The 13,968-nt window shown below is 35.9% G+C and overlaps 1 protein-coding gene across 6 annotated transcripts in view; it reads left to right on the top strand.

The window, feature by feature from the left end:
• Positions 1–13,968, top strand: part of LOC111147447 (5'-nucleotidase, cytosolic IIIA) — a 62,217-nt gene that overhangs the window by 37,603 nt on the left and 10,646 nt on the right. For 3 of the 6 annotated variants that reach the window (XM_022503456.1, XM_022503458.1, XM_022503459.1), the window contains 8 exons: positions 4,523–4,621; positions 5,739–5,808; positions 6,695–6,741; positions 7,424–7,509; positions 8,925–9,014; positions 10,613–10,775; positions 11,333–11,533; positions 12,281–13,006. In XM_022503456.1, coding sequence (XP_022359164.1) covers positions 4,523–4,621; positions 5,739–5,808; positions 6,695–6,741; positions 7,424–7,509; positions 8,925–9,014; positions 10,613–10,775; positions 11,333–11,533; positions 12,281–12,382 — 858 coding nt within the window. In that variant the 3' untranslated portion in view covers positions 12,383–13,006. Of the gene's footprint in view, positions 1–3,683; positions 3,766–4,522; positions 4,622–5,738; positions 5,809–6,694; positions 6,742–7,423; positions 7,510–8,924; positions 9,015–10,612; positions 10,776–11,332; positions 11,534–12,280; positions 13,007–13,488; positions 13,602–13,968 lie in introns of those variants that run through there. The other 3 variants (XR_002640626.1, XM_022503460.1, XR_002640625.1) reach the window with 3 other exon arrangements.

Below are 13,968 nucleotides of genomic sequence, written 5' to 3'. Positions count from 1 at the left end.
TGAATTTGGCCTACACTCCTTTAATGTGGAAATGGGCCAAAAATGTGATAGGCAGTGGGAATTGACTATCGCTACACTTTAGTAATGTATGGTCTTCCAAATAAATTGTCCATGTATGTGAGTGGCTATACCAGTGTGGATAGGGGGCTTTGGATCTATACTTTTTTTTTTCTTTAAGATTTTTATTTATTTATTTGACAGAGAGAGATCACAAGTAGGCAGAGAGGCGGGCAGAGAGAGAGGGGGAAGCAGAGAGCCCTATGCGGGACTCGATCCCAGGACCCTGGGATCATGACCTCAGCTGAAGGCAGAGGCTTTAAACCACTGAGCTACCCAGGCACCCCAAAATCTATACTTTTTATAAAGTTGTAGTGCCCACTCCTCTGTACCAATGCAGTAATGAAGTCTTTTGCTTCTACCAAATATGAACATTGGAATACAAAACAAAACAAAACAAAAAAATATTTCCCCTGAGAACTTCAGACAAAGATCCTTAAGTTGTGTAAACTAATTTTTGTGTGGGCCATTTTCAGAGAAATACAGGTAAAACATCATTAGGACAATTTTTTGACTATGCCAGGCAGGTACTCTGTTATATTTTATCACAATGTATCTGCAAGATAATATCAAATAATCAAATATTGCTGTAGAGTTGGGAATAAAACTGTATAACTTTGAAATGAACTTCTTCAGAAATCATTGCTTTTTGATTATGGAAGGAAACTAATGATTAGGAGTTTATTTCATCTGTACAAATGCATTTTACAGCCAGAACACATGTATTTTAGGTTTTTGTTAGTCATCTTTAGCATTAAGTCAGAATTGGCTCCAGTCGTCAACCAAAATGCTCTGATTCTTGTCAGGAAAACTTTGCTCCTTCAGCATTTTACATTATGCCTTATAAAATCAATTTGTTTTCTTTTGTTTGCAAGTGGCAGACATTTTTAGCCCCTTATTTTTTTTTTTACCATAAAATTACATCATAATCAAGTTGAAAAGTTTTCAGACAGTTCAAAATAACTTGCCCTTCAGACTTGAAGCATCGTTATTTTAAGTACTCCCAAACAGGTGTGGTTTTGTCCAAGAAGAATTACCGAAGAAGGGATTTGAGGAGGTAACAAAAGTGTGTGATGTATGATGAATTTGTATTCCTACAGTATACTTCTTAATATTGTGGTATTCTGACATTCTTTGACATATTTCATGTAGTATTGAAAAAATATATTTCTTAGGTTGCGTTGTAAAATATTTGAGTAAAATGCCCAATATCCCAGTTTCCTGAGAAATATTTGTAATGTGTTTTGGTGAATTGTCTGTGTATTGTGGAAGGGGGGACAGTATATTTCCGTATAATCCAAAGCAGATATGGTTCTCATTTTTAAATTTCTTACACCTGGGTCCTCTTTTCTATTGTATTCTCCGCTGCTCTTCATTTGTTCTCGTCAGTGTGATTTCATCCTGGTGCTATTTTGGTATTCACTCTTTATTTATCTGAAAATGAAGGGCTGTTGTACAGAAACAGGGATATCAATCCTCCAGCCTATGGTTGTCTTTCAGGCCCTAGTGATACTATAATCCAATCTAATAGTTGTTAATTTAGCAGAAACCAACCTACTTTGAAGTGGCTTTGGTACTATTTTCCTATCCATTATCTGAAAGATTTTATCCTATCCTATTTAGATTTTTTTTTTTTTTTTAATTTGACAGACACAGATCCCAAGTAGGCAGAGAGGCAGGCAGAGAGAGAGATAGGGGAAGCAGGCTCCCTGCTAGGCAGAGAGCCCGATGTGGGGCTCAATCCCAGAACCCTGAGATCATGACCTGAGCTGAAGGCAGAGGCTTTAACCCACTGAGCCACCCAGGCATCCCTATCCTATCCTATTTAAATACAGGTGTTGGTTTGTTCGTTTTTTTTTTTAATTGAATGTATTGTAGGATGTCATTTGCATGAGGCAGGACATCTTTGTCAGTATGGACACACTGAAATAAAATGTTTAATTTTCTTGGTGAAAATATAGTTAGTGATATACATTTGCTTTTAGTAATGGGTTAGTTATTAAGTCAAACATATGCTGATTACTATGCATTTGCCTGTTAAGGCAGAGGTAAGACCAGAATTTAGTTGTTAGGAGATGGACTTACTAGTTAAGTATTTGTAAGGGAGCTACAGAAGTGATACTCCAAAACAGCAATGGTTTCTAAAACTCCACAGGAAAACAGTGTAAGTGCTGCTAATCATCATATCTCTTGCATGTAGCATCTGACACAGAGTAAAATACAGGTAAATATTTAAGTGAATTAATGGATTAATGAATGAAGAAAAGGAATTTAGGAATAATTACCTATTTACTTTTCTCATCTATTGAAACATTATTGTAAAATAAATATTTAGGTAACCATTATTCTGTTGACACCTCTAAAGTCCAGGTAAGTTAAAAGAATCACTGTATGAAAGTTAGTTGCATGGCAGGTTATCCTGTGCTATTTAAATATGGCTTTTTATTTTTATTTTATTTTTTTTAAAGATTTTATTTATTTATTTGACAGACAGAGATCACAAGTAGGCAGAGAGGCAGGCAGAGAGAGAGAGAGGTGGAGGCAGGCTCCCTGCGGAGCAGAGAGCCCGATGCGGGGCTCGATCCCAGGACACTGGGATCATGACCTGAGCTGAAGGCACAGGCTTAACCCACTGAGCCACCCAGGCGCCCCTAAATATGGCTTTTTAAAATTGAGTGTATTGTAGCATCTTTCATTCGTGGAGAAAATTTTAATGTTAGCATTTCTCTTTCCCATACATTTCCATATGTATCTTTCAGTCTTAGGAAAACATTTTAGCCTTTTCCAATTTTCTAATTTTGTCTATTATGCAGAGACCATAGAGATATTATCATATCTCTATGACCATATCATATTATGCATAGGACCAGAGAGACTCAACTGGTCACATGTTCTTGGAGCAGAGCTGTAGGTCTAGGGAATTTTCCATAATCATTTCTGTGATACACATGAAATATGTTAATGTTGGTGATAACATACCCAGAATAATAGCATATAAAGTAAATAAAGGTTACTTGGTACAAACCAGTATAGAACCTTGATCTGAGGTTCTCCTACTATCTTTTTATACTGTGGAGCTATTATATGCCCTCCAATCTCCTTCCCCTGCAGTGTTCTTGTACACATGCTCTAAGAAGACGGTGAGCATTTTACTCTCATCAGTTCCATTCTCTCTATGATAGGGTAGAAGAAAGAAACAGTATTTAACATTAAATTATTGAGCAACACTAAATCCTGAATAAACCAGCCTAGTAGCTTTCTAAGCCCAGGTGTTCTAATATGTTTGTTTGTTTTTAAGTCGGCTCCATGACCAACATGGGTCTTGAACTCATGACCCAGAGATCAAGAGTCTCGTGCTGGTGGTCTCATACTTCTTAGTAGTTGTCTTAAATTGAAATAAGTCTGTTGTAAAATTTATGCCAAGAAAAATGAAATTATTTGGGGTAATTTGTATTATATATAGTACAATAAAGGAACAAAGATCTTGAAGCACCTTTTCAAGTTAAATATACTTAAAATATATTTTAATTACCTATACAAAGGTACACTTGTGGGATCCGATGCCCTGTGTGGAGCCCAATGCAGGGCTTGAACTCACAACCGGAGATCAAGACCTGACGTGAAATCAAGAGTCGGATGCCTGACCAACTGAGCCACCGAGGCGCCCCTTAAGGAGAAAGATCTTATAAGAAAACTCTTTATCACTAAGTTCAGATATTCTCCATTCCACTCTAGGGTTTTATTTTGATTAATGAATAATGCATAAAAGATTGTTATAATAGTATATGAAATAATAATTAATTTTAAAAATCTGGATGAAAAAATATATGAGAATGAGATAAACTATGCATATACAGGCATATTTGTAATCATAGAAATGAAAATAATGGAAAATAAATTTAAATGTTTACTTCAGGTAATGTTACTTCAGGTAGTAGAATTCTAAGCCATGTTTATTTTCTTTTTTTATATGTTTTCTGTTATTTCTGTGGTAACCATGCATGACTTTTATAATTAGAAGAGTTACACTTTCTGATAATATATTACAATATAATTTTGTCTTAATCTTTGATAGAAACTGTGCTTCAAAAAATTTTATGTGTATAAATGGTAATTTGATATGATGATTTGCCTTTTTTATTTTTTTTTAAGATTTTATTTATTTATTTGACGGACAGAGATTACAAGTAGACAGAGAGGCAGGCAGAGAGAGGAAGGGAAGCAGGCTTCCTGCTGAGCAGAGAGCCCGATGGGGGCTCGATTCCAGGACCCTGGGATCATGACCTGAGCCGAAGGCAGAGGCTTTAACCCACTGAGCCACCCAGGCGCCCCATGATTTGCCTTTTTTAAAAATAATGCCTTAACATTTTTACATCTTAAAATAATATAAGCTTCTGCTTGGTATCAAAAGAACCTGGGAAAACAGGAATTAAAAATAGTTAATTAACTTCCTTTTATTTTTTAGATGCCTGAATTTCAGAGAAGTTCAGTTCGAATCAAGAACCCTGCAAGAGTAGAAGAAATTATCTGTGGTCTTATTAAGGGAGGAGCTGGCAAACTTCAGGTGAATAATGATCAAGAAGTCTTTATTATTAAGACTTTATTTTTAATGTTCAGACGGACTCATCTCATGTTTTGCTCAAGTCTGCATAATACTGAGTTCTAAGCTAACTAATGCAGTGCATAAGTATTAAACCGTTTTAAGAATAATATTCAAATTTGGGACGCCTGGGTGGCTCTGTCAGGTGAGCACCAACTCTTGATCTCACCCTAGGTCTTGATCTCAGGGTCGTAATTTCAAGCCCCCCATTAGAGACAAGTTTTTTTTTTTTTTTTTTTTTGAGACAAGTTTTTTATTATGGTAAAAAACACATTCTGTGAAATCTGTTCTTTTAATAAATTCTTAAGTGTACAGTACAATGTTGTTAACTCTACATGAATTGTTACACAGCAGATCTCTAGAATTTCTTTATCCTGCATGACTGAAACTCTATACCCATAGAAGAGCAACCCACATTTCCTTCTCCTCCCACCCCCCAGCCACTGACAACCGCCATCCCATTTTCTGCATCTATGAGTTTGACTAAATACCTCACATAAGTGGAATTATGCAGAATTTTTCCATCTCTAGTGGCTTATTTCCCTTGGCATAATATCCCCGCAAGTTTCATCCATGTAGTATATGACAGAATGCCCTTCTTTGTAATGGGGAGCTTCATATGGTTTAATTGCCTCCTCTGCATTTTTGTACATTGACTGGGTGGGTTGAGGTTGTGCAACATTTTATCTCTATCAAGAACAGTAGCCCAATCACCCACAACTATAAATTTTTAAATCAATTAATAAGATTTGATTTGGTGACAATGCTGGGGCACTTAAGGTATTGCTGCATAGCTAATGTGATTCCCAGGACTTAACTATGAAGTTATACCTTAAGTGCCCCAACATTGTCATGAAATAAAATCTGGTTAATCAGTACAGGAATTTGCAGTTGGAGGAGATAGGGCTGCTGTTCCCAGTAGAGAGCTGCATTAGAAAATAGAAGGCAGAGAGAATAACCAGTGGGGTGGGGAGCAGGTCAGGGACTGAGTCTAGTCCCATACCTCTAGGAAGGGTGCAGTACAGTACGTGTCTGCCCTCAGTGGCTGTATGTTCCATAATGCCTTTCCTCTTCTTTACAGATAATAACAGACTTTGATATGACACTGAGTAGATTTTCCTATGAAGGGAAAAGATGCCCAACGTGTCATTGTAAGTATGGCATTCATAAACATATTCCTGAAAGTAATTCTTATTTTAAGATCCTTTCTTACCTATATGATCTATGAGATTGACTGGAGTTTGTTTTTCTTCTTCTTCTTCTTCTTCTTCTTCTTCTTCTTCTTCCTTTTGGACATTGAAAATGAGAAGACCTGCCCTTTTTTTTTATTTCATTTCAAGGATTTGTTTTTTCCCCATGTAATATAAATGGCTATTTTCGAGTGTGATTTTGGTTGCAAGAGAAATGAAGACTTCTGAAAATTTTCTCCAAATGTGGTCTGTTCATTATTTATTCAAGAAACCTTTACATGGGTTTTAAACTTTGGATAACCTAAAGAAATAACATTTATCAACCACTCTGGTTTTCTAAAAATGTTACTGAATTTTTTGTTGTTGACAAATAAAGTAAAAGAACGATTAAATAAATATCCAGTTAAGATGTGTTGCTAGGATAATATACCTTTTTTGTTCTCCAGACTTGGTAGTGAGTTTTAAAAATAATACTCTTCAACCTGACAAAGAAGGAGTGATATAAGGGCTCTCAACTACTGGAGGTACATGTGGAATTTGAGAATTCCTTTTGATAATTTATATTAAAACCACTAGAAGCCATACCCTTTGGCCCAGTAGTTCTTTGGAGAATCTCTAAAGAAGTACTCCCAATACAGGAAAAAAGCTTTAGATCCAAAGTTTAGATTTTAAAACCATTAAGTTCTCTAGCAATGCCATGTGTCTTAAAGCACTAAGGCCAAAAGTTATAATGACCACACTAGTGGACTTGGCATTTAAACTTAAAAGAAAAGTACTAAGTTATTTAAAGTAGTGGTAGCATCAATCAGAATATTTCTTTTAATGCTAGTTTGCTTTCACTCTTCAGATGTCATTGACAACAGTAAGCTGATTACAGACGAATGTCGAAAAAAGGTAAACACTAATGGTAATCCAGAGTTACTCAAAGACTTCTTTTTGCCTGAGAATTTCTTCGGGTTCATTCACACAAACAATAGGTATAAGCGCTTCTAACCATACCTAGCACATAGTAAACACTGAGTAAATATTAGTTTTATTGTGTGAGTTATACACTCTCAACATTATTTTAATGAAAAAATTAACTTTTTAACAAAAACAAAATTTACATAAAAAACTTATGATTATCAGAATACTCTGGTGTTCTTCCATTAGCCGTACATTAAAACAAAAGTACTTTGGTTTTGTGTAGGTTTTTCTCCTTTAAATTGACCAGGAAATTGCCTCAGTTCTCTCCTTTCCTTAAATATGTGTCTCTCTGTGTTTGTGTTAACAACATAGGACTCCAAAGATGAATCAAATTTAATACTTTCATCTGAGAACGAAAGGGTTTTTTGTAGTAATAATTTGATTATTAGTCAGTTTCATTGAATTGCTGACCTGAAAGTACTTTGCTACATATAAACTAGATCAACAAAGATCTCTTCAGTTGATATGTGCATTAGCCAGGTACTCCTGATTTCATCTTTAACAGCAGTTTATGGAAACCATTTGTTTATATCATTTTGCTTTTTGTAAAACGCAGCAGCTTAATGACAATTCTGTCATCCTCATGATTAAATTATTCATTTATTTCTAGTTACTGCAACTAAAGGAAAAATATTATGCTATTGAAATTGATCCTGTTCTTACCGTAGAAGAGAAGTACCCCTATATGGTAGAATGGTAAGTGTGTATCAGGCGAAGGGTGGGTTAAAAATATAATAAAATAACATTGCAGTTACAACTAATGGCTTATTTTCCCCTGTACCGTATATAATAGATTTATAAAATTATCCATTGAGTTAGAGCAGTGATTAAATATAACAAAATGAACTATAATTTTCTAATCATTCTAAGAGTCTAGAATTTGTTTTGTTTTGTTTTCTTTTTAAGATGAAGGTCAATGAGGATAAATTTAGAATCCTGCACTTAAGACTTAAATTAAAAAACAAGAATTTTTAAAAAGTATATAGACAAAATGTGGCTGAATGTATATAGAAAAAGAATTGTGATTTAAATTGACTCTGAACTGAGCTACAGCCAGCAGGTTGCTGAGAAATGGACCCCCGGTGCTGGTTGCTTTAATGGAAATGCCACCTTCCAAGCAGACCACACTGAAAGCATTGTGTTGAGTCCAGAGAAAATGATGTTATTAAGAGAAAGTTGACAAGCATAGAGTATGTCAGAAGAGGCCACTAAGAAAATCACAGGAACTGGAGCCATCCCATTTGGGGAAGATTTCATGGACTAGAGAAAGCTGTGATTTGAGAAGCAACAACTGTGGTTTTAGAATCTTAACAGACCAGGAGCAATGTTGTTTATCTTCATTATCCTATGGCCTAACCTGAATACCCTGCACACTTAATTAACGTGTATGCTATGAAATATTGAAAAGTTGAACCTGGGCCACATACCTGTGGAAGCAAAACTGGAATCAGATTTGGAAGTTTTAAGAAGACTGATTTCAGCATGATGAAAGAGAGGACTGTCTAATAATTAGAAATTTCTAGCAATAATGTAAGCTTCCCTGGCAGAACGAGCTCACTAACTTAATGATGGGAGCTGACCCAGAGTGGAGGGTCACAGAGCTTCTGTGTATCAGGTAGAGAGATTCTAAAAGTCTGTGACTGAGATGCAGTGATTACAGGTGCTTTGATAAAAAGCATCATAACAAGGATTTTCTCTTTTGCACTCGGTAGCACTAAGGTATTTCATGACAATTTAGACTACACACAGGTGAAACAAATGGCTTTTCTCTGATTCTTCCTGTAATTGGAGAAATGATTATGTCTCCTGAGGTTGGGTATCTGTAGATTAAGGAAAGGTTTACACATACTATCCTTTCATCATCTTACTAACACATTGAAACTAAGAGACTTTGGGGAGAACTGGGAAATGCAGTAAGAACATGTTCTATTACATTTTGAGACATTAGGATATATATTCATTAGTGATGAATTTAAATTTCTAAAATTTAATTCCAAATGATGATGAATGAAATACTGCATTATCTGTCACTGAAGAATGCTTTTTAATGAAGATGATAGTTTTAATTTGCTTTAATTGATATTCTCTTTTTCTTTGATCGTAAACTCCAGGTATACTAAATCACATGGTTTGCTTGTTGAACAAGCTTTACCAAAAGCTAAACTTAAAGAAATTGTGGCAGAATCTGATGTTATGCTCAAGTAAGTTTCTTGGGTGTTTTTTGCTGTTAATTGTCTACAGACTTATAAATGTATTCAGGTGTGTGCTTTTATTAAAATAATCTGTAACTATATTGCATATAAAAACATAGTCCTAATATGCCACCTATCACAGAATAAGGTGAGGTAAGGAATTTAGAAAGACATATTAGATCTTGTCATAGGAAATAACAGCCTTATGAGATTTAAGTTCGTTCTTTCTTGCTTGCTTGCTTCCTTCCTTTCTTTCCCTCCTTCCTTCTTCCTTTCTCCTTTCTTTTCTTCCTTCCTTATTTCCTTCCTTCCTTCCATAGGCTCCACACCCAGCGTGGAGCCCAACTCAGGGCTTGAACTCATGATTCTGAAATCAACACTTGAGCTGAGATCTAGAGTCAGATGCTCAACTGAGTCACCCACACATCCCGAGATTCTCCACATTAAAAATTTTAAGAGTAGGAGTGCCTGGCTGGTTTAGTCGGTTGAGTGTGTGACTCTTGATCTCAGGATCATTAGTTCAAGCTCCACACTGGGTGTAGAGATTACTTAAATAAATAATACTTTTTTAAAAATTCAAGACTAACTTAGAAATTTATGAAACCAGGACCGTTTTGAAATTTTTTAAGAGAATACTTCTGAAAAGACATGAAATATAAAGGGAATGTTTATAAATCAAGTTGAAAAAATTTTTTTGCTCAAAGTTTATAAAGTTACATGAATCTACTTTCTGAATTCTCAAACTTCCTTGAAAACTATCACTGGGAAATGTGACTATGATTTAGCAAATAATAAAAATATTTGTGGTACATGAATGATAGGATAAAAATTTCTTAAGCTTCTTTCAATATGGTTTACCACTTCTAACAATTTTCAGCTCATTAGGTAAATATGATGATGCTATTTCTTTTTTTTCTTTCTTTCTTTTTTTTTTTTTTTTTTGATGATGCTACATTTTAAGGTGGTTTGCCTCTAAGGAGGAAAGCATTAAATGTCAGAATTAAATGTCAGTGTGAGGACAGCTAGTGAGTATTTCATTCCTTTGTAGGCAGCTTAACCTGTGACCCAGGAAGAGCAAGAAGGCAAGAAACTTAGATTAATAAAATAAGAACATGACCGACAACTGTTATACCATAGGTAGGAGAGATGCCAGCTATAAAGAGAATGCCCCTCAGCTCCTCCCCCAGCCCTCAGTTTTCTAAGAGGAAGTAGTTGAGCAGGATGGCCAGCAGGAGGTGCTCCAGCTCACCCTAAAACCCTAAACAGGTTTTCCAAGGCTGAGGTTTTTTAAAGATGAGGTTAACTATTTGCTGTTAAATGGTGTAGATTGTGAACTGTAGGCTTATATCCATATTTAATTTGAGCCTAAAAGCATCTAATTTGTACTATTAGAATTTATTAAAAGGAAGGCAAAGAGTTGACTGTTGTTTGAAAAACTTGTACCAGTGTTGTCATAGACATCAATAACTGTGCTCTTGGGCAGAATTCTGAAAAGGGAATATAAATGAGCCATGGAATTAGGTAGAAAGGTTTTGCTTTTTTCATTTCTAGGTGAAAAGGAGATATATCTTACTCTTTAACAATCACTTCCTACGTCCATCTTGCAGGGAAGGGTATGAGAATTTCTTTGATAAGCTCCAGGAATACGGTATCCCTGTGTTCATATTTTCGGCTGGTATTGGTGATATACTAGAGGAGGTAATCCATCAAGCTGGGGTTTATCACCCGAACATCACAGTAGTGTCCAACTTCATGGATTTTGATGACAATGTAAGTATAGGAAATCATTCTAAATAATTACCTTTAAAATCCGAATATATTTTAATCATATAAATGCAGTTGTTTTTTATTTAATGTATATTCATTAAATTAGGTCACTCAAAAGGTCTACTATAGGACTCATCATCTCCCAGTGTTATATACATATCCATATTTAAAAAATAATATACCTTTATTAAACTCTTCTTTCCTAAGCTACAGACTAATATTAAAATTAGGGAAAGGTCTTTTAATGTGATTTAATGCAGCAACTTTGAAGACTCAATATCCATAGGTGGGAAAAAAGAAGGAATTAGAACTGTCATTATTTTAACAAAGTCTTCTAATCAAAACAGTACATTGTGTGATATATAGAAAATGGGATCTGCAGTTAGGAAACAAATGAAAAGTAAAAATTGGATTTTCAGCTCATTGTGTGTGACATTTAAGGTAGTCTCTAGAAAGTCATCAACTTCTCAGAGCCCTTCTTTCCAACATGAATGTGAAAATAGAACAAATAGAATTTGCAGTTTGAAACCTATTGTTTCAAAAGATTTATATTTTTATAGGGAGTGCTGAAAGGATTTAAAGGTGAACTAATTCATGTATTTAACAAGCATGATGGTGCCTTGAAGAACACAGAATATTTCAATCGACTAAAAGATAATAGCAACATCATTCTGCTGGGAGACTCCCAAGGGGACATAAGAATGGCAGATGGAGTAGCCAACGTTGAACACATCCTAAAAATTGGGTATCTAAATGATAGAGTAAGTATGTAGATACGTCGTTTAATTTTCTTGTAGAAAAATAAGGATGGAACTTAATGGGTAGTTGTTACTAAACATGTGTGAGAAAGTAGTTAGAGACATTTTGATTGTTCTTAATCCGTTTACCTTGGTATGGTTAAGGGGGTTGGGATGCACATGTGTGCCGTTGGTATTGGGGTGGCTTCCCTGGCCTCTTCCCACTAAAAACCTGTAGCACTCCCAAGTCTTGAGAGTCAGAAATGTCCCCCATGTTGCCAGGTGTTCCTTGGACGGTCTCCCCAGTTGAGAACCACTGGAGTAGAGAAATGACTTTGAGTATAAAGCCACCATGTGGGATAATTTCTATGTCCCTAAGCCTTAACAGTTTGAAAGAATTTTTTTATTTCACAGGTTTTATGAAAGTAGATTTAATTTGTTACATTTTGCCCAAAAGATTGAACCTAACAATGAGATTCATACTAAAACCATTTGCTGGGGCACCTGGGTGGCTCAGTGGGTTAAAGCCTCTGCCTTCAGCTCAGGTCATGATCTCAGGGTCCTGGGATCGAGCCCCACATCGGGCTCTCTGCTCAGTGGGGAGCCTGCTTCCTCCCTCTCTCTCCGCCTGCCTCTCTGCCTACTTGTGATCTCTGTCTGTCAAATAAATAAACAAAATCTTTAAAAATAAAATAAAATTAAATGAATAAATAAAACCATTTGCTTCCCCTTTCTACATATCCACTTAATTTTTCTGTTGTTGTTGATTAGGTGGATGAGCTTTTAGAAAAGTACATGGACTCTTACGACATTGTTCTAGTAAAAGACGAATCACTGGATGTAGCCAACTCTATCTTACAGAAGATTCTGTAAACAAGCATTCTTCAAGAAGACCTCACTCCTGTGGGTGCAACTGACACGAGAACTGCTCACCTGTTCATCTTGCGGAAAGACTTCTATTTATAATGCGTTCTTGCTCTTGAAGTTTTTTTTTCTCTTCATTACTGAGGTATTTTTGGACATAGTGAATCCATCAACTGGAAGCTCCTTTTTCCCCACCTCTCTCAACACACTCCTCAACTCTATTTTTTAACAGATTGAAAAAAAAAAAATCATAAAGCCAAAATTTGAAAAATAACTCACTGCATTTCCAGAGTGAATTTTTTAGTGTAATGTTATCATGAGGTTTTTGAGGAAACTTTTTACTCTGGGAAAGTTTGTATGAGTTTAAAAAGAAGTTTTGTGAAATGATGAAATAATGTACATGATTTTAAGTGTTGCCATTTTTGTAATTGGGGTGAATTATGCTGATGATATCACCGTCTCCTGAAATTGTGTTATGTTTGGCTATTCCATTTTGTGGAAGTCAGTATTCACAGGGAATATTGGCACTCAGTGTTTGAAAAAACCTTGCTATCCACATGCCACTAATCATTACAGAATGTTCTATATCGAAGCACTGATAATACACATGAAGTGAAAAGCCTTTTTAAATTATACTGTCAAGACAATTATTCATTTATTCAACAAATATCTATTAAGCACCTGCCGTGTTTTTCCTGTGTGTGTGAGAGAGAGAGGGAAAGGGAGAGAGAAACCCTACTGTCACTGTCGTAGTGTCTATCTAAATTGAATATTTTTAAACTTACGTATTATAAGTTTAAGGATGAAAAGATAGTTGCAGAGGAAATTTCATCAGCCTTAGAGAAAATACTGGGGACTGGGAAAACAATTTCCCCTCATTGAAAGTATCAGTAAAAGAGGGTACTTTGTTGTAAGTCTAAGAGTTTCAGAAATAACCACAGGCAGGAAACAAAGTGTAGCTGGGTCTCCTGTTAACTAAAACTGAGTACTGCTAAATTCCTCTCTGCAGTCTGACTTCCCATTCCAAATTTCTACTGCCCAATAATTGGTTTCCACAAGGTTTAGACTTGCCATTGTGATAAATGTGACCCTGATTCTAACCATTTTTACTCCAGAGTCTATAAGCCACTAACTCCATAAAGCATCTGAGCTGTGATACAGAGCATGTTCCAGCTGGTTCTGGACATCCAGTATGGTCGTCAGTCTCTAGTCCAGTTTGATGTGGCAGGTAGGCAAGGTCTTGCAGTGAAAACCTTTTCCCTGGGAGAGCCCATCCTATCCTTTACCACTACTCGTCTTTTTTATAATAAACAATGAAACAAAGTTTGTAGTGGCCAAAAGTAGCCTACTCCCTGCTTTAGTTGGGAATTTCTGATCTAATGGTAGGTTTTTATCCCATATTGCTATTAGAGTTGGCCATATTTTTTTTTAAAGATTTATTTATTTATTTATTTGACAGACAGAGATCACAAGTAGGCAGAGAGGCGGGCAGGGAGAGAGAGAGAGGTGGAAGCAGGCTCCCTGCCAATCAGAGAGCCCGATGCGGACCTCGACCCCAGGACCCTGAGATCATGACCTGAGCCGAAGGCAGAGGC

The sequence above is a fragment of the Enhydra lutris genome, unplaced genomic scaffold, assembly GCF_002288905.1.
Source record: "Enhydra lutris kenyoni isolate GAN:26980312 unplaced genomic scaffold, ASM228890v2 scaffoldscaffold16, whole genome shotgun sequence".
NCBI lineage: Eukaryota > Metazoa > Chordata > Mammalia > Carnivora > Mustelidae > Enhydra > Enhydra lutris.
This window is presented reverse-complemented; position numbering and strand designations above follow the sequence as displayed.